We start from the raw sequence: 19,417 nt of genomic DNA, 5'->3' as shown, positions 1-19,417 counted from the left end.
TCGGACATGACTGAGCGACTGAACTGACCTGAGTACAGAGAGGAGAAAATCAAGTGGTTTTGACGTGATAAGGAACCGAACATTGACTCAGTAGCTAAAACCTTGAGTTTTACACAAGGTCAATGGAGGAGTAATTTTTAAAAACATAGGAACTATTTGAGCACGTTTGATGCAGATGGCAGTGACTGAATGTAGTGACTTTCTAGAGACTGGCAGAGCAAGAGACTGGAGTGGGGTATGGAACTACAGGAGTGAAGTCTTTGAGTGGGAAGGGATAAATTCAGAGCCGCAGAAAGGTAACACTGGCCTTTGACAGGTTTCGTATAGTTCTTCCATAGTAATAGGAGGAAGAAAGTGATGATGGATAGGGAATTCTTGACTGATTCTGTCTATATTCTCAATGAAATACTGAAGATATTAGCAAGGAGCACAGGGTATGAGGCCAAAAGAGATGTAAAAAGAAATCTAAAAAAATAAACAGGTGTGAAATAATGGTTCTGGGAAGTGAAATTATGAGGGAAATGTAATTGTACTGCTTTGTGGCATTCAGTGCTTATTTGCAATTTCTGTTTAATAATTTAAGAGCGAGGCCACTCAACAAAGGGATGTGACTTCTGTTAGCAATACTTAGCTACTCAGTTCAGGCACACAGTAGGCAGGTAATTGAGCTTGATCTGGGCTAAATATTACTCTAAAAGCAAGAGGTAAGGGCTTTAAGGATATCTATGTGGCTGGGTGAGAAATATTATAATTGCGGGCCAAAGATTACAAACTTTGTAAATAGGGGAAAGAAGAGAGGCAAAATGTACTTCCTCCCAGTCTTTTCATTATTATTTATAAAATTGATATCATATTACACAAAGTTTTACATCTTTATAATATTTTCCCATGTAAACAGTCTTCAAAAATATTACTTCAGTTTAGGTATATCACAGCATATTTAGCAACTGTTAAATTATTGTTTTCTTTTTGTTTGGCCACGTCTCACAGCCTGTGGGGTCTTAGTTCCCCAACCAGGGATTAACCCAGGTGTCAGCAGTGAAAGTGCTGAGCCCTATAGCCACTGGGCCGCCAGGGAATTCCAAAAAATCTTCCTACTGTTAAACATTTAGATCATTTAAAATTCTTTATCACATGGGATGCTGTGATAAATATCTTTGTGAAACATCGTTTCTCTATCTCTGATTACTTTCTTAGGAAGCAATCCTAGGAGTGCAATTATTGGGTCAAAGTACATGTCCATTGTTTTTCTGTTAAAGTACAATAAAAATAATTTTCCTCTCCCTGAACCATTTGAGTCAGCCAGTGACATGAGGTTCCATAACTCCAAATTAGTTTAGTGCATGTTTCCTAAGATTATATGCCTTGATTAAATGGAGTTTAGCACAGGAATGCAACGTTGGTTTGATATGTGAAAATAAATCAACATACTAGACCATACTAATATAATAAAGAAGAAAAACCACATTATCATTTCAAGAGATATAGAAAAAAATCTGAAAATTCCAACACTTTTTCTTGATAAAAACACTCAAACTAGGAATAGAAGGGAACTTCGTCAGCCTAATAAAGTTAATATTATAATTAATGGTGAAAACCTGAAAGCTTTCTTCTTAAGATTAGGAAGAAAACAAGATGTCTGTTCTCTCCACTTCTATTCAACAATGTCTAGGATACAAATGAATACATACACAAAACAGAAACATATTCACAAATACAGAAAACAAACCTGTGGTTACCAAAGAGAAGAGGGGAAGGACAATTAGAGTGTGGAATTAACAGATACAAACTACTACATAAAAAACAGATAAGCAACAAAGATACACAGCATACCACAGCCATTATCTTGTAGTAATTTATAATGGAATATAATCTGTAAAAAGATGGAATCATTAAGTTGTACATTAAAAACTAATATAATAATGTAAATTAACTATATTTCAATTAAAAATAAAACACTGTGCAAGAAGTTCTAATCAGGGCAGTTAGGCAAGAAAAATAAGTGAAAGGCATTTAATTGCTAAAGAAGAGGTAAAACTATCTCTATTTACATATGACATGATCTTATACAGACAAAAAACCCTAACGAATCCATATACATATACACATAAAACTGTAAGAGGTAAAAACAAGTTCAAGAAGGCTGCAGGAATAGAAGCAATATGCAAAAATCATTGTTATTTCTATACAATAGGCATGAGAAATAAGAAAATGAAATTAAGAAAACAATTTCATTTATAGCATCAAAAAGAATATAATACCTATACAAAAGAAGTCAAGACTTGCACATAAACTATAAAACATCATTGAAAGAAATTTAAAAGACTTAAATAAGTAAGAAGATATCCTGTGTTCAAATATTGGAAGCCCTAATAGAAAGATGGCAATACTTTCCAAAGTATGGATTTAATGTAATCTCTTTCAAAATCCCTTTTCATACTGTTCATGGGGTTCTCAAGGCAAGAATATTGAAGTGGTTTGCCATTCCCTTCTCCAGTGGACCACGTTTTGTCAGAACTCTCCACCATGACCCGTCCATCTTGGGTGGCCCTACATGGCATGGTGCATAGTTTCACTGAATTCCGTTCCGTTCCGTCGCTCAGTCGTGTCCGACTCTTTGCGACCCCATGGACTGTAGCCTACCAGGCTTCTCCGTCCATGGGATTCTCCAGGCAAGAATACTGGAGTGGGTTACCGTTTCCTTCTCCAGGGGATCTTCCCGACCCAGGGATCGAACCCGGGTCTCCCGCATTGGAGGCAGACGCTTTAACCTCTGAGCCACCAGGGAAGCCCAAGGCTAATTAGACATGTTCAGATTGGTTAGTTTTCTGTGATTGTGGTTTTCAGTCTGTCTGCCCTCTGATGGAGAAGGATAAGAGGCTTATGAAAGCTTCCTGATGGGAGAGACTGATTGAGGGGGATATTAGCTCATGTTCTGATGGCCCCCATGCTCAGTAAATCTTTAATCCAATTTTCTGTTGATGGGTGGGGCTGTGCTCCTTCCCTGTTATTTACCTGGGGCCAAACTATGGTGGAGGTAAAGAAGATAATAGCGACCTCCTTCAAAAGGTCCCATGCCATACTGCTACACTCAGTGCCCCCAACAAAGCAGCAGGCCATCGCCGACCCATCCACTGGAGACAGCGAAGAAGAACTAAAGAGCCTCTAGATGAAAGTGAAAAAGGAGAGTGAAAAAGTTGGCTTAAAATTCAACATTAAGAAAACTAAGATGATGGCATCCAGTTCCATCACTTCATGGGAAATAGATGGGGAATAATGGAAACAGTGACAGATTTTATTTTGGGGATTTCCAAAATCACTGCAGATGGTGACTGCAGCCATGAAATTAAAAGACGCTTGCTCCTTGGAAGAAAAGCTATGACCAACCTAGACAGCATATTAAAAAGCAGAGACATTACTTTGCCAACAAAGGTCCGTCTAGTCAAGGCTATGGTTTTTCCAGTGGCCGTGTATGGATGTGAGAGTTGGACTATGAAGAAAGCTGATCACCAAAGAATTGATGCTTTTGAACTGTGGTGTTGGAGAAGACTCTTGAGAGTCCCCTGGACTGCAAGGAGATCCAACCAGTCCATCCTAAAGGAAGTCAGTCCTGAATATTCATTGGAAGGACTGATGCTGAAGCTGAAACTCCAATACTTTGGCAACCTGATGCGAAGAACCGACTCATTGAAAAAGACCCTGATGCTGGGAAAGATTGAGGACAACAGGAAAAGGGGACAACACAAGATGGGATGGCTGGATGGCATCACCAAGTCAATGGACACGAGTTTGAGTAAATTCCAGGAGTTGGTGATAGACAGGGAGGCCTGGCATGCTGCAGTCCATGGGGTTTCAGAGTCAGACATGACTAAGCGACTGAACTGACTGACTGACTTTCAAAATCCCAACTAACTTTGCAGAAATTGATAAATGCCAGGGACCCAAAATAGATTAAACAATTTTTAAAAAGAAGAATAAATTTGGAGGACTCACAGCTCCCAATTTCAAAATTTACTACAAATCTACCTGAATCAAGATACATATAGGTCAGTGGAATTGAACCAAGAGTTGAATAAAGAGTCAAGAAATAAACTCATAAATTTATAACTGATTGATTTCGACAGGGGTGCCACGACAATTCAGTGGGGAAAGAACTGTCTTTTCAACAAACGACCTGAGACAACAGGGTATCCATATGAAGAAGAATAAAGTTAGACAAGCACCTCACACCACATACAAAAATTAACTAAAAACGGACCAAAGACCTAAATGTAAGAGCTACAACTACAAAGCTCTTAGAATAAGATATAGGTTTAAGTTTTCATGACCTTGGATTAGGCAATGGTTCCTTAGATATAAAAGCAAAAGCAACCAAAAGAAAAACTAGATAAAATGAACTTATCTAAAAATAGATAAAATGAATAGATAAAATAGATAAAATAAAAAGGATGCTGTTTTTTCATATTAACAAAATGAAAAAACAACTCATAAATGAAAGAAAATGTTATAAAACCATGTATTTTATAAGGGTCTAATATCTAGAATATATATAGCACTCTTACCATTTAATAATGACAAAATGCAAGTAATCCAATTTGAAAATAGGCAAAAGGACGTGAACAGAAATGTTTCCTAAGAAGATACATGAATGGTCAATATACACATGAAAAAATGCTCAACATCATTTATTACTGTTGTTGTTGTTTAGTTATTTAGTCATGTACAACTCTTTTGTGATCCCATGGACTGTAGCCCACCCAGGCTCCTCTGTTCATGGGATTTCCCAAGCAAGAATATTGGAACAGGGTGCGATTTTCTTCTCCAGCAGATCTTCCTGACCCAGTGACTGAACTGAACCTGCATCTCCTGCTTGGTAGGCAGATTATTTACCACTAATCCACCAGGGAAGTGCTCATTTATTATTAGGGAAATGCAAAACAAAACCACAATGAGATACTACTTCACACCCACTAAGATGGCTCTAATTAAAAGGACAGACAATAACAAGTACTGGCAAGAATACGGAAAATTGCCAGCAGGAATGTATAATGGTACGGTCACTTAGAAAAACAGTCTAGCAGCTCCTCAAAAGGTTAAATATAGAGTTACCTACCATGTGACCCAGAAATTCCACTCCCAAGTATATGCCTAAGAGAACTAAAAACATACATCCACACAAAAACTTGTATAGGAATGCTGATAGCAGCATTATGTACAAAAACCAAAAACTCACAAAAAACCCAAATATCCACTAATTAATAAAGTGATAAACAAAATGTGCCATATCTGAACAATGGAATATTTTGGCCTAAGTGAAAACTCAGACACAAAAGGCCACATATTGTTTGATCCATTTGCTACAAAATGTACAGAATAGGCAAATCCATGGAGAGAGAGGCGATCAGTGGTTGTCAAGGGCTAGGTGGAGGAATTAATGGGGAATGACTGCTAATAGAAATGAGATTTCTCTTTGAGGTGATGAAAGTAGTCTGGAACTAGAGTAGTGATGGTTCTACAACTCTGTGAGTATACTTAAAACACCTTGTATGCTTTAAAAGGGCATATTTTATGATATGTGAATTACATCTGTAAAAAAAGATATACACCTACATATCCACAATACCACCAACAAAATCAAGAAATTAACATAGATTACTTACTACTACATAATCCTCAGACCCCATTAAGTTTTTCTAAGTGTCCCAATAATATCATAAGTATAAGAGCACGCACACACACACATACATGCACACACATATACATTCACAGGATCCAGTCCAGAATTATACAGTGTATTTACTTTCTCACGTCTTTTTAGTCTCCTTCAATCTTGATCAGTTCCTTGGTCATTTCATTTTATGATCATGGATACTTTTGAAGATTACAGGCCACCTGTATAGAATGTCACTCTTATATTTTAATATAGCTGTAATTAATAATCCATAGACTGTTATATAAACAGATCCTTCCAGATTAGCGCTATCCAATACAGTAGGCACTAGGCGTATGTGGTTATTAAGTATTTGGAGTAATCTGAACTGAAATACACTGCAAGTGTTAAATATATACCCAATTTTAGGCTGTGAGACATTTCATTAATAGATTTTTATATTACATGTTGAAATAATAGCAATATTTTGTATATACTGAGTTAAAATATATTAAAATTAATTACACCTATTTCTTTTTAATGTGGCCTTTTAAAATTTGACTACTGGAGACTACTGGAAATTATACAAGTAGTTCACATTATATTTTTTTTCAAATTTATTTTTTAATTGAACAATAATTGCTTTACAGAATTTTTTTGTTTTCTGTCAAACCTCAACACGAACCTCAACATTATATTTCTATCGGATGGTGTTATTCTAGGAGCTTCTGGGTTAGCAATGGGGAACAAAGAGGTTAAAAGATTCAGGACAACCTATATGGCCCCCTTGGAGCAAGGCCAGTAAATATAAATCCTAGCATAGCTCTAAAACCCTGATAGTTAAAGGAACCAGACCATTCAACTGGATGCCATAAAAGAGACATAAGGAAATATAGGCAGCTAAGAATAAGAACACATTGTTTTGGTGAACTGATTTTATCTTACCAGGATGTCTGTATGGCATTTTACTTTCTAATCCTGCTCTAAAACCGCACATGCCTTAACAGAGGTGGTCAAAAACTCATACTGCTCTTGCTTAGTTTCTCTCTGGACCACTTCTTTGCTTGCCTCTTTACTTCATTTATTCAACCTGGATCCTTTGGCCTGAAGTAGAAACTCCAGGGATTACAGATCTCATCTTTTTTCTCTTGTCTCAACATCACCATCTAGTAATTCGCTCTTTCCTCAAATGTGAAGTGTCTCTGGATTAAGAGAAATAAGCATTTAGTAAATTTTGTCATTACTGACCTGCATTTCATATTTCAGAGTCATGTGGAAGCACCAGGATCCCATTCCTACCACTGAAATTAAAACAAACAAATAAAAAAAAAAACAATTAGCATGAAATTCTTTGTGGGGGGCCAGAGTGACTTGAAAAAACAATAAGACATTTTAAAGCACTGAGTTTTAAGAACAAACTTATGAAATCCTATGTCAAGATATACCAGACCCTGCCTAAGCTCTATCTATAATTGATGAAATTTTGGGACAGAAAAAAAACAAACAAACCATCAGTTCAGTTCAGTTCAGTTCTCATAAATTCCCTCCAGTAAGTGATTTCCTAGATGAATCAATATTCTCCATTTTTTTTGCATGAAATGTATTATGGATGCTAGGGGTAAGTTTTAATGCTCAGAGCTGGTTAGCTACTCTTCAGTAATTCTTTGCATTTCTAATCCAAATAGTTGAAGTATATGCTTACTAAGAACCAATCAGTTATGTTTGTTTGTTCCCAAACTTGTTAATGCCACTGCATTTAGTTAACAGAAATATGACTGCAAAAAGACAGCTACTGTTTCTGTAAAAACTATTTAAAATATTTCAAGAAATGTTTAAAACAGACTTAATAAAATTGAGTTGTTAATAAAAATTGCTCTTGATATCTGTAGATATGTTACAAATTGGGGAAAACTCTGTATTCATGTCTTGAAGTTCTTTCCAAGTGCTTCTATTTTAAATAAATCGTTTTCATTTTAAGGTTTAAAATTTTGTTTATTTTTCAATGCAAAAAAGACTAATCAGAACTATAATTAGGGTACTATATTCAAAGGCCATGCTCTGCATCAAATCATTGTCAAAGATTATACCACTATGCTTCAATTAAAATAAAACTTAAAGATGGGTATATTTTTCAATAATTATAGCTTTGACTCTTTAAAAATTAACAGAATAAATATTACTCCCGATCACATCTGATAATACAGCTTCTACTGTGATGAAGCTCAATTCAATAAGCCTTTATTGAGTACTTCCTATTTGCCAAATTCAACTACAGATGCTGAGGTACAAAGATAAGATCTAGCTAGTCATTGGCCTTAATGAAGCACACAGACTAATGGAAGAGACAGGCCAATACACAGAAGATACCAGTATGTGGAGAAATGGGGAGGAAAAAAAAGATACGCATAGAGTGAACTTCCTTGGTGGTTCAGCTAGTAAAGAACCCACCTCTCTATGCAGGAGACATGGGTTTGATCCCTGGGTAGGGAAGATCCCCTGAAGAAAGAAAAGGCAACCTGCTCCAGTATTCTTGCCTGGAAAATTTCACCGACAGAGGAGCTACAGTCCATGGGAGTGGACATGACTGAGAGTGTGGTGCACGCACGTGCACGCATGCACATGCATACACACACTACCATAGGAGTACAGTCCTTGGGAAGAGTTGGACACGACTGAGAGCAACACACACACACAACCATAGGAGCACAGAAGACGGGACTTACGAAGGAAGCCAGAGAAAGCAAGGATGATTCTGTCTCAAGGATATACCACTTAGCCCAACAAACACAATAAATGTGGATGTTATCAAATCATTTGAACAAAGCCATTAGAGAAAGATTTCAAACCCTTTGTTCCTCTTGTTTAAAACAAAATCAGTACCGATATTATCACATTTTTTCAGTGTTCAAAATGAGATGAGAGAAGTAGAGAGTTACTGAACTCATCTTATTAAGGAAATGAGAAAGTGGGATGGTGGCTGTCCTTTTTCAAAGGAGAAATCAGAAAATTAGATAAATTAATGGCAGGAGAAAAAAACCAAACCTTGTGAGCTAAAGTCATATAATATACTATAAAGTAAAAAAAAATGAGGTGGATGACTATTTATCCTGAAAGGCAGACTGGCCACTTAATCTATGTGTCACTCAAGGGCTGTTTTTATCCAAACATTTCCAAATATTCTCTTGTCACTGTTTATTATAAGACATTAAAGCCTGATCTTTAAAAAAATCTCTACAGTTTATTCCCTTTCGAAACTCCATTAGAGTGCAAAGAAATATAACAGAATACCATACATACAATATTTTCTCCATACAATATTTTATATTTTGCCACTATAAAGCAAACCACCAATTTTTGCTAAAATGTATTAGCTTTATTGAGATGCAATTCACATGTGTGGGTACACGCTCAGTCATGTCTGACTCTTTGCAACCCCATGGACTATAGTCCGCCAGGCTCCTCTGTCCATGGCAAGAGATCTTTCTACTGACCTCTACTCCACTGATCTTTCTACTGTCTACAGTTCTATCTTTTCCAAACTGTGATACAGTTGGAATCATACAGTAAGTAGCCTTTTCAGACTGGCTTTTCACTTAGTAATATGCGTTTATGGTTCTTCCAGGAAATGGCAACCCACTCCAGTGTTCTTGCCTGGAGAATCCCAGGGACGAGGGAGCCTGGTGGGCTGCCATCTATGGGGTCGCACAGAGTCAGACACGACTGAAGCTTCTTAGCAGCAGCAGCATGGCTGTCCATGGCCTTATATAGCACAGTTCTTTCTAGTGCTGAATTTTCAAATGTGGGAAATTAAAGCATTTAAAAATTTTAAATATGGCAATTAAAACATGTCAGGATGCCAGATTCTGCCTTTGGTGATGAACCTGTGGTATTTATGTTCATCTTTGGGCTTTCTTCTCTCAATATATTCATCTTCTTGGTGATCTCATCAGTTCCCATGACTTCAAATACCAATTATAACAATGATGTCTACACCTTATCTCTAAAATTCCAATGCCATGTATTTAAATGCCTACTTAGCTCTTCATTTAAAGTCTCACAGGCATTTTAAACTCAACACAATCAAAACAATGCCAGATTTTCTCTCTACACAGTTGTCCAAACTGGAAACCTGAAAAGAAACTTTGAAAATCTTTCCTTTTATCCAGCTCCCACTTTTAATCCATTAATGAGTCCGATAGGCATTAACTCCAAAATACATGCTGAGTCATCCACTTTTCATTCCAATCTCAAAGAAAGGTAATGCCAAAGAATGCTCAAACTACTGCACAATTGCACGCATCTCAGTTCAGTTCAGTCGCTCAGTCATGTCCGACTCTCCGCAACCCCATGAATTACAGCACGCCAGGCCTCCCTGTCCATCACCAACTCCCGGAGTTCACCCAAACTCATGTCCACAGAGTCAGTGATGCCATCCAGCCATCTCATTCTCTGTCGTCGCCGTCTCCTCCCGCCCCCAACCTTTCCTAGCATCAGAGTCTTTTCCAGTGAGTCAACTTGTCGCATGAGGTGGCCAAAGTGTTGGAGTCTCCAAGCCAGGCTTCAGCAATACGTGAACCGTGAACTTCCAGATGTTCAAGCTGGTTTTAGGAAAGGCAGAAGAACCAGAGATCAAATTGCCAACATCTGCTGGATCATGGAAAAAGCAAGAGAGTTCCAGAAAAACATCTATTTCTGCTTTATTGACTATGCCAAAGCCTTTGACTGTGTGGATCAAAATAAACTGTGGAAAATTCTGAGAGAGATGGGAATACCAGAGCACCTGACCTGCCTCTTGAGAAATCTGTATGCAGGTCAGGAAGCAACAGTTAGAACTAGACATGGAACAACAGACTGGTTGGTTCCAAATAGGAAAAGGAGTACGTCAAGGCTGTATATTGTCACCCTGTTTATTTAACTTATATGCAGAATACATCAAGAGAAACGCTGGGCTGGAGGAAGCACAAGCTGGAATCAAGATTGCAGGAGAAATATCAATAACCTCAGATATGCAGATGACACCACCCTTATGGCAGAAAGTGAAGAAGAACTAAAGAGCTTCTTGATGAAAGTGAAAGAGGAGAGTGAAAAAGTTGGCTTAAAGCTCAACATTCAGAAAACTAAGATCATGGCATCTGGTCCCATCACTTCATGGCAAATAGATGGGGAAACAGGGGAAATAGTGGCTGACTTTATTTTTCTGGGCTTCAAAATCACTGCAGATGGTGATTGCAGCCATGAAATTAAAAGACGCTTACTCCTTGGATGCAAAGTTATGACCAACCTAGACAGCATATTAAAAAGCAGAGACATTACTTTGCCAACAAAGTTCCGTCTAGTCAAGGCTATGGTTTTTCCAGTAGTCATGTATAGATGTGAGAGTTGGACTGTGAAGAAAGCTGATCGCCGAAGAATTGATGCTTTTGAACTGTGGTGTTGGAGAAGACTCTTGAGAGTCCTTTGGACTGTAAGAAGATCCAACCAGTCTATCCTAAAGGAGATCAGTCCTGGGTGTTCACTGGAAGGACTGATGTTGAAGCTGAAACTCCAACACTTTGGCCACCTGATGCGAAGAGCTGACTCATTGGAAAAGACCCTAATGCTGGGAAAGACTGAGGGTAGTAGGAGAAGGACAGACAGGAAGACAGAGGATGAGATGGCTGGATGGCATCACCGACTTTATGGATATGGGTTTGGCTGGACTCTAGGAGTTGGTGATGGACAGGGAGGCCTGGCGTGCTGCGGTTCATGGGGTCACAGAGTCGGACATGACTGAGTGACTGAACTGAACTGAACATCCACTTTTCTCCAGTCTCCACTGATGCTATCCTAGTCTAAGCCACTGTCATCTCTAACTTGGGCCATTGCAGTAGTCTCTGTTGACTGGTTTTCCAGCTTGCACTCTACTGTCCACAAATAGATTCTCCACAGATAGTCAGGGAGATCTTTTAAAAATACAAATAGGATCATGTCACTCTCCTGCTAAAACCCTCCACTGGCTTTTAGAATAATATCCATACTCTTCACTCTGGCCTATGGTGAGACCTGACGTGATCTGGCCCCTGCCTAAATCTCTCCAACATCATGTTCTGCTACTTTCCCTCTTAACTACTACTGAGTATTAAGGGAAAATAAAAAAGTAAACATAATACAATATGATGCATTAAGTGCTGTAATAAAGATATGCATCATATTCAGTGGGTCATCTAATTCTATCAAGGGGCTGAGGAAGGTTTAAAAGGAAGGCTTTCTAAAGGAAATGACACTTAAACTGAGTCCTGACTGACATACATGCCAAGTTCACCAAATAAGAGGTTAAAAGCAGAGATATAAAAATATATACAGTACTAAAAACAGCTAATAGGCTGATACAGCTCAAGTATAAAGTACATGTGTGAGAGTTATGGAAAATGAGACTAGTTAAGGCAGAGGGTCCAGGTTAGGACCAACTTGCCTAGGAATATAGATTTTCAAATAGATTATCTCATTCAAAGAGAAAATGGTTGAATCAGAAGAGGCACACTTGCCTAAAGAGAACATTGGTAAAATTTAGCAAGTAAGCCAGTTTTCACCAGTGACAAACTACAATTTATCAGCAAGTACATATTTTGTAACATATTATTCAAATTGACACAAATAATAAATTAAAGAATAGGAAAGTTGAGTTCTTTTGGCTAAGAAACAAATGCTAAATGTGTAAAAGCAAACAATACTCACTGATCCTTGAATTATACAAATTAGAAATTTTGACAATATTTTAAAAGGGAATCTAAGCATTGTCCTTTTCTTTCTTTTGCAAATTAATTGATTCAATCACACAGAGAATAAAATATTTAATTAATGTAAGGGTGACTCAGCCAATATTTCATCGCAGTCTCCCTTAAAAAGTCTGAGACATCAAAGTGAAAATAAAATTCACATTTTGAGGAATTATCTAGAGCATTCCGAAAAACAAATAACAGGGGAAAACAACTTTGCCGACATGGTTATGGCTATACATAGTGAAAACTGAGGCAGTAAAATTAGTAATGGAACCAGATAAAGAGGTCAAATGTATCTAGTTAGAATTTTCTAACTAGATGTTCATATTCACAAAATTTTACCATGGTTTAAAGAGTCTCTCAAGCATATAAACAGAATTTCACCAGGTTGGAACCTCTTGATTCAAATATTTTGGTATGCTACCATACTCTTTCAAGGTTACAATGGACTACAGATATGTTCTGATACACATCTCTTTTGATCCATTTGACGTCTGACCACACTGAGGAAACAGTGTACAACTTAACCATCTGAGTGCTCAGAAGCAGGAAACTTTGGAAGATGTGACTATGGCAGAATGGTCAGAGAGATATAAAATTACTAGGTCTGAAGATGGAGGAAAAGGGACCAAGTTAAGATGGAGAAGACAGAGTATGTGGGCAGCCACATAAACTGGAAAGGACAAGGAAATTGACTCGCCCCCTACAACCTTCAGAAAGGAACACAGGCTCTCCCCCAACAGCCTTCAGAAAGGACAGACATGTTGACATTAGCCCACTGAGACTTGTATCAGAATTCTAGTTTCAGTTCAGTTCAGTTGAGTCGCTCAGTCACGTCGACTCTTTGCGACCCCATGAATCACAGCACACCAGGCCTCCCTGTCCGTCACCAACTCCCAGAGTTTGCTCAAATTCATGTCCATCGAGTCAGTGATGCCATCCAGCCATCTCATTCTCTGTCGTCTAGTTTAAAGAACTGCAAAATAATAAACTTATCCTTTTTTTGGGTACTTTTTCAGAGGAGCAGTAGAAAACCAATACAGGGCTGATTTTAAAAATGTTTACTTAAAACAAGCATTAGGTTCTTATTCCCTCTCGTTTTAACAGCAAGTTTTACTGAGATCTATTAGAAAAATAATGAGGGGACATGTTTTGTTTTTCCATTGATCTGTTAGGAATATCTCTTCCTTTCATAAAATGTACACATTTGGGATATAATATAGTAGAAAAATAAACAAAAAGGAAGAAAAAGATAAAGGGACTGGTTCCAAAGGTTCCAAAGCAGTTATAACCGGGCAGGTGGACTATAGTGAAATCTGGCTTATTGGAAAAACTCGCAGTTGCTCAGGGACACAGGATGTTAAAAAGTAATGTTTTTCACTCTTACCTTCCCACATTCTTCCTCACTGTACTTGGTACCTTTCCATCGTACCACCACACTATTAGTACATTGTTGCTGCTGTTTAGTTGCTAAGTCGAGACCAACTCTTTTGTGACCCCATGGGCTGTTCATGGGATTCTCCAGGCAAGAATACTGGAGTGGGTTGCCATTTCCTTCTCCAGGGGATCTTCCTGACCAAGGGATTGAACCTGCAACTCCTCTCGCGTCTCCTGCATTGCTGGCGGGTTCTTTTACAGCTGAGACAGCAGGGAAGCCCGTTAGTGCACACTTAATTATAAATTTATCAGATTAATTTGTTTCCCCTGCTAAACTCTAAGCTCCAATGAACAATGGCTTGAGAGCTATGCATGTGCTAAGTCACTTCAGTCATTCGTGTTCGACTCTGTGACCCCAAAGACGGTAGCCTGCCATGTTCCTCTGTCCATGGGACTCTCCAGGCAAGAATACTGGAGTGGGTTGCCATGCCCTGCTCCAGGAGATCTTCCCAATCAAGGATTGAACCCATGTCTCTTACATCTCCTGCATTGGCAGGCAGGTTCTTTACCACTAGCACCACCTGGGAAGCTTGAGAGTTATACCTAACACATAACTAGGTATAACTGATTCTTTGTGAAAATCTGCTGAATAAATTAAAAAATTACTAAAATAGGCTCTGAGCCAGAACACAATGACCCTCGTAACAATCTGCTCCTAATATACTTCTGCTGCTGCTGCTGCTAAGTCACTTCAGTCGTGTCCGACTCTGTGTGACCCCATAGATGGCAGCCCATCAGGCTCCCCCGTCCCTGGGATTCTCCAGGCAAGAACACTGGAGTGGGTTGCCATTTCCTTCTCCAATGTGTGAAAGTTCTACACAACATCAAAGTTCCCAATTCTTTCTGCAAAATCTCCCTCAATGCCAAAAAGTTCATATCAATTAAGTAATTATTATAGATTTTTGGTTATAAATACACTCAGAAATGCATTGATTAATACCTCTAATACTTCTTTAAACAGTCGTGGAGAAAGACATACTTGCCTTGTTTTGACCTTCTAGGAATGCTTCTATTCCTAATGCTAGCTTCAAGTTGGATCTGTGTATCTTACCATGTTAAGACAGGATTTGTGAATTCTTATTTCCTTGAGTTTTTCTTTTTAAATCAGAAATGGTTGCTGAATTTTGACAAGGGCTTTTGCAACATCTATGGAGATAATTGTGTAGTTTTTCTTCTTAAATCAATTAATATAGTAAATAGAATTAATGGATCTCTTAAATTTGAATTATTGTCCATTCTAGAGACAAACTCCAGTTGTCATGGTGTATTATTTCCCTAATGTGAGACTACATTCTGTTTACTACTTACTACTTTTTAAAAGAAGAAAACAGACAGATAAATTTCCATCAGTTCAGTTCAGTTCAGTTCAGTCGCTCAGTCGTGTCCGACTCTCTGAGGCCCCATGAATCACAGCACGCCAGGCCTCCCTGTCCATCACCAACTCACGGAGTTCACTCAAACTCATGTCCACAGAGTCGGTGATGCCATAGCTTATTTAATAACACAATTCCAAGAAAAGCTTTTAAAACCAGAGGATGTTTTGTTCTATAAGTTTGTCACAAATTCATTTGATAGCAAAGCCTGACCTAATTGGAAATGAGGCTATTTACAGTGATTATTAAGCCTAGTTAGTGTGAATATTTACATGTTAAGCAGCAATATGGATATATTCACTTGTAGGGTGCTATCCCAGGTTTCAGTGGGCTTAGTATACTAAACTAGCAAACATAGTCTATTAATTTTCTAGAATTCAAAAACAATCTGAGTTCAGAAATACTTCTGGTCCCAAGGATTTGGATAAGGATCTGTTAACATATATTAGTGATATAATGGAAAGAAATTAAAAGAAAGAAATTGAGCTCATGGGCTTTCTCTGAACTTCAGAGAGTGAATTCTATGAGGATGACTTTCCATGAAGAGATACTGATACAAAGAGATCTATCTAAAAATTATCCCCTAACATTCTTCAGTTAGAAGAAGGTTCAGTTCAGTTCAGTCACTCAGTCGTGTCCGACTCTTTGCGACCCCATGAATCACAGCACGCCAGGCCTCCCTGTCCATCACCAACTCCCGGAGTTCACTCAAACTCATGTCCATCGAGTTGGTGATGCCATCCATCCATCTCATTCTCTGTTGTCCCCGTCTCCTCCTGCCCCCAATCCCTCCCAGCATCAGAGTCTTTTCCAATGAGTCAACTCGTCGCATGAGGTGGCCAAAGTATTAGGAAAAAATAATTTAGGAAGTTATGCTCCTCCACATAGTCACAGGAATACTAGAAGAGGACAGATTACTGTATGTAGAATAGTTTCTCAAATCATCGTATCTGTACAGAGATCAAACAATAACCTGAGGTCTTCAACTTGCAAAAGAAATCACTTAATAAAGAATGGATCCAGGTTTCCCTGGTAGCTCTGGTAAAGAATCCTCCTGCCAATACAGAAGACACAGGTTCGATCCCTGATCTGGGAAGATCCCACATGCCGCAGGGCAACTAAGCTTGTGTGCCACAACTACTGAGCCTGTGCTCTGGGAGTTGCAACTACTGAGCCCACGTGCCTACAGCCCATGCTCTGAAACAAGAGAAGCCACAACAATGAGAAGCCCATAAACTGCAATTAGAGAGTAGCCCCCATTCACTGCAACTACAGAAAAGCCCACACAGCGAAGACCCAGCATAGCCGAAAATAAATAGATAAATAAAATTTAAAAGGATAGATTTCCTCTCTCTATATATATAAAAAGACACAGATCCTTGCAAGAGAGAATAAAAAATTCTCAAAATCAGAGAGACAAATAAGATTTACCTAATCTTGAACAATTAGGAGTGGTTTTTGGATTCTACTTGTCAAGGACAAGAGGAAAAGTAGCTGCATTCTACTGGAAAAGAGTCTCAGCACCTATACATGCTATTACTGACTTAAAATGTTCCATATACATTTATTTTGCTCTACTATTTTCTTTCTTTCTTCAACACCACCTCTGAGATTTAAGAACTAAACATCCCTTCTTCTCTCACACAATGTGCACATTCCTCCACGTCCTGTGTCCACTTGTTTTTATTTTGTAAACAAGAATTGAGATATACCATCAAATTCACTCAGTGTAAGTATACAGTTTTAAGAGTTTTAGTAAATTTAAAGAGTTGTGCTACCATCATCACAATCCAGTTCTGTGAGAATTCCATCAACCCCCAAATTTCTCTTATGCCTATTAGCGGTCAACATCCACTCTAAATCACAAGTAACTAATTATTTGCTCTTTATCTCTGTAATTTTGCTTCTTCTAGAAATTTCATATGAATCAGTTCAGTTCAGTTCAGTCACTCAGTCGTGTCCGACTCTTTGCGACCCCATGAATCACAGCACGCCAGGCCTCCCTGTCCATCACCAACTCCCAGAGTTCACTCAAACTCACATCCATCGAGCCAGTGATGTCATCCAGCCATCTCCTTCTCTGTCGTCCCCTTCTCCTCCTGCTCCCAATCCCTCCCAGCATCAGAGTCTTTTCCAGTGTGTCAACTCTTCAAGGTGGCCAAAGTATTGGAGTTTCAGCTTTAGCATCAGTCCTTCCAATGAATAGGATCATACAATCTGTAGTCGTTTGCATCTTTTGGTTGCTTTCACTTGGCATAATGTTTTTTAGGTTCATTAATCATGTTATATGTATCAGTAGTTCAATCCTTTGGTTTGCTAATAATTTACATAGGATATTTGCACTGATAATCATGATATTAATCCTTAAATTTATTTTTATGGCATTTTATTAGGTTGTTTGCCTCATAAAAAGAATTTGGAAGTCTTCTTTCATTATCTATGCTTTGGAAAATTTTATGTAGCATTGGAACTATCTGGTCTTTGAAAGTTTACTAGAACTCTTTGAAACTATCTGGACACAGCACTGCTTGCGGAGGAATTCCTTAATAAGCTACACTATTTCCTAAATAAAAATTAGTCTGATAAAGCTGTCTATCTTTTCGATTAATTCTGAAAACTTGCATTTTCTTAGGAAATTAGCCAATTCTAAATTTATTCATTTACATGAAGGTTTTAAAGTTTTTTCTTTTGTTCCAGTGGACATTTCCTCTTTGTCATTTCCTCTTTTTAAAATATTTTATTCATTTATTTTTGGCTGCACTGGGTGTTGGTTATAGTATGTGGGCTTAGTTGACCCACAGCAAGTGGGATCTTAGTTCCCCGACCAGGGATCAAACTCTCATTCCCTGCATTGGAAGGCATATTCTTAACCACTGGAACATCAGGGAAGTCCCCATTTCTTATTTCAATGTTCATATTTGCTTTCTTTTTTAAAAAATTATTGTTTCATTTATTTTTGGCAATATGAAATGGCATGTGGGCCTTAGTTCCCTGACCAGGGATCAAACCAGCATCCCCTGCACTGGAAGCACAGAGTTTTAACCCCTGGACCGCCAGGGAAGTCCCTGCTTCTTTCTTCTAAAGCTAGCTAGTTGTCTACTTTTTTCTTAAAATAATAGATTTGATTCATTAATTAGATCTACATTTTTCTGTTCTCTATCTTGTCACTTTCCACTTTTATCTTTATTTTACGGTCTTTTTCTTGCCTTTAGAGTTGGAATTTTAATTAATTTTTCACTTTTCATTTTTATCTTTTATTATGATTTGTTTAAGCCTATGGATTATCGTCTGATGGTGGCTTTATATAAATCCCCATAGATTCTGATATGCAGACTTTTTGTTGCAGCTGTATTTTAGAATCCTGTAATTTCAATTTCTATATTCCCTTTCAACCAAGAGTTAGTAGAAGATTTAAAATTTTAAAGAGCTTTTTTATGGTTTGAATTTGTTGTTAATTTCTAGCATGGATGCACTGTGACCAGAGGATGTTGTTTTAATATTTCTACTTAATAGAACTTACTGTTTTGTTTTTATAAATGTTCTATGTGTACTTCAAAAGAGGGTATATTTTGTTATCAAGGTATAAACTTCAGCATAAAGCCATAAGATCTACTTTATTGGTTATGCTCTCTAGGTCTTCCAGATATTGGTTGATATATTTTGTTCACCCCATTTGTCTTGTACTGAATGTAGCATGTTAAAATCCTCTGTTATTCTATTTTACTAGACCATATAATGTCCATACACTATTCTTCGGTCCTTATCCCATCATTGTTTTAATCTTAGATTTATAGTTAAATGTATTAAAAGTTCGCTATCAGACATTTTGCCCAAGTCTGCCTAGTTTTCTCCTAGTTGAATGAACATCATTCTCCAGACAACGCAGTCAATAGAGCTTTCTGTAATGAAGGTGATGTTCTATATATGCAATGCCCAGCGTGGCAGCCATAAGCCACATATGGGTACTGAGCGCTTGAAACATGGCTAATGTGACAGAGGAACTGAAATATACATTTTATTTAACTTTCATTTATTTAAATTTAAACTGCCACATGTGGCTAGCAGCTACTAAATTAGACAGAGCAATACTCATGGATTCATCTGGAAGAAGTCATGTGTGCAGTTTTCAATGAGTACTTGTATTATTAAAACTGTTTTTCCACGACCTGGATACCTGAAAAACAATTTCGTTAGAATAT

The 19,417-nt window shown here is 37.9% G+C and overlaps 1 protein-coding gene across 1 annotated transcript in view; it reads right to left on the bottom strand.

Moving 5' to 3' along the window:
* The window catches only part of ACER3 (alkaline ceramidase 3), a 151,779-nt gene that overhangs the window by 79,877 nt on the left and 52,485 nt on the right, over nt 1-19,417 (bottom strand). The window contains exon 3 of the mRNA XM_055423741.2: nt 6,899-6,951. Within this exon, the coding sequence (XP_055279716.2) occupies nt 6,899-6,951 (53 nt within the window). The remainder of the gene's footprint in view (nt 1-6,898; nt 6,952-19,417) is intronic.

This window comes from Moschus berezovskii, chromosome 14 (assembly GCF_049115385.1).
Source record: "Moschus berezovskii isolate FMDL1 chromosome 14, NW_MosBer_1.0, whole genome shotgun sequence".
In the NCBI taxonomy this organism is placed as follows: Eukaryota; Metazoa; Chordata; class Mammalia; order Artiodactyla; family Moschidae; genus Moschus; species Moschus berezovskii.
Note: the sequence above shows the minus strand (reverse complement) of the source record. Positions and strands in the feature narration are given on the sequence as shown.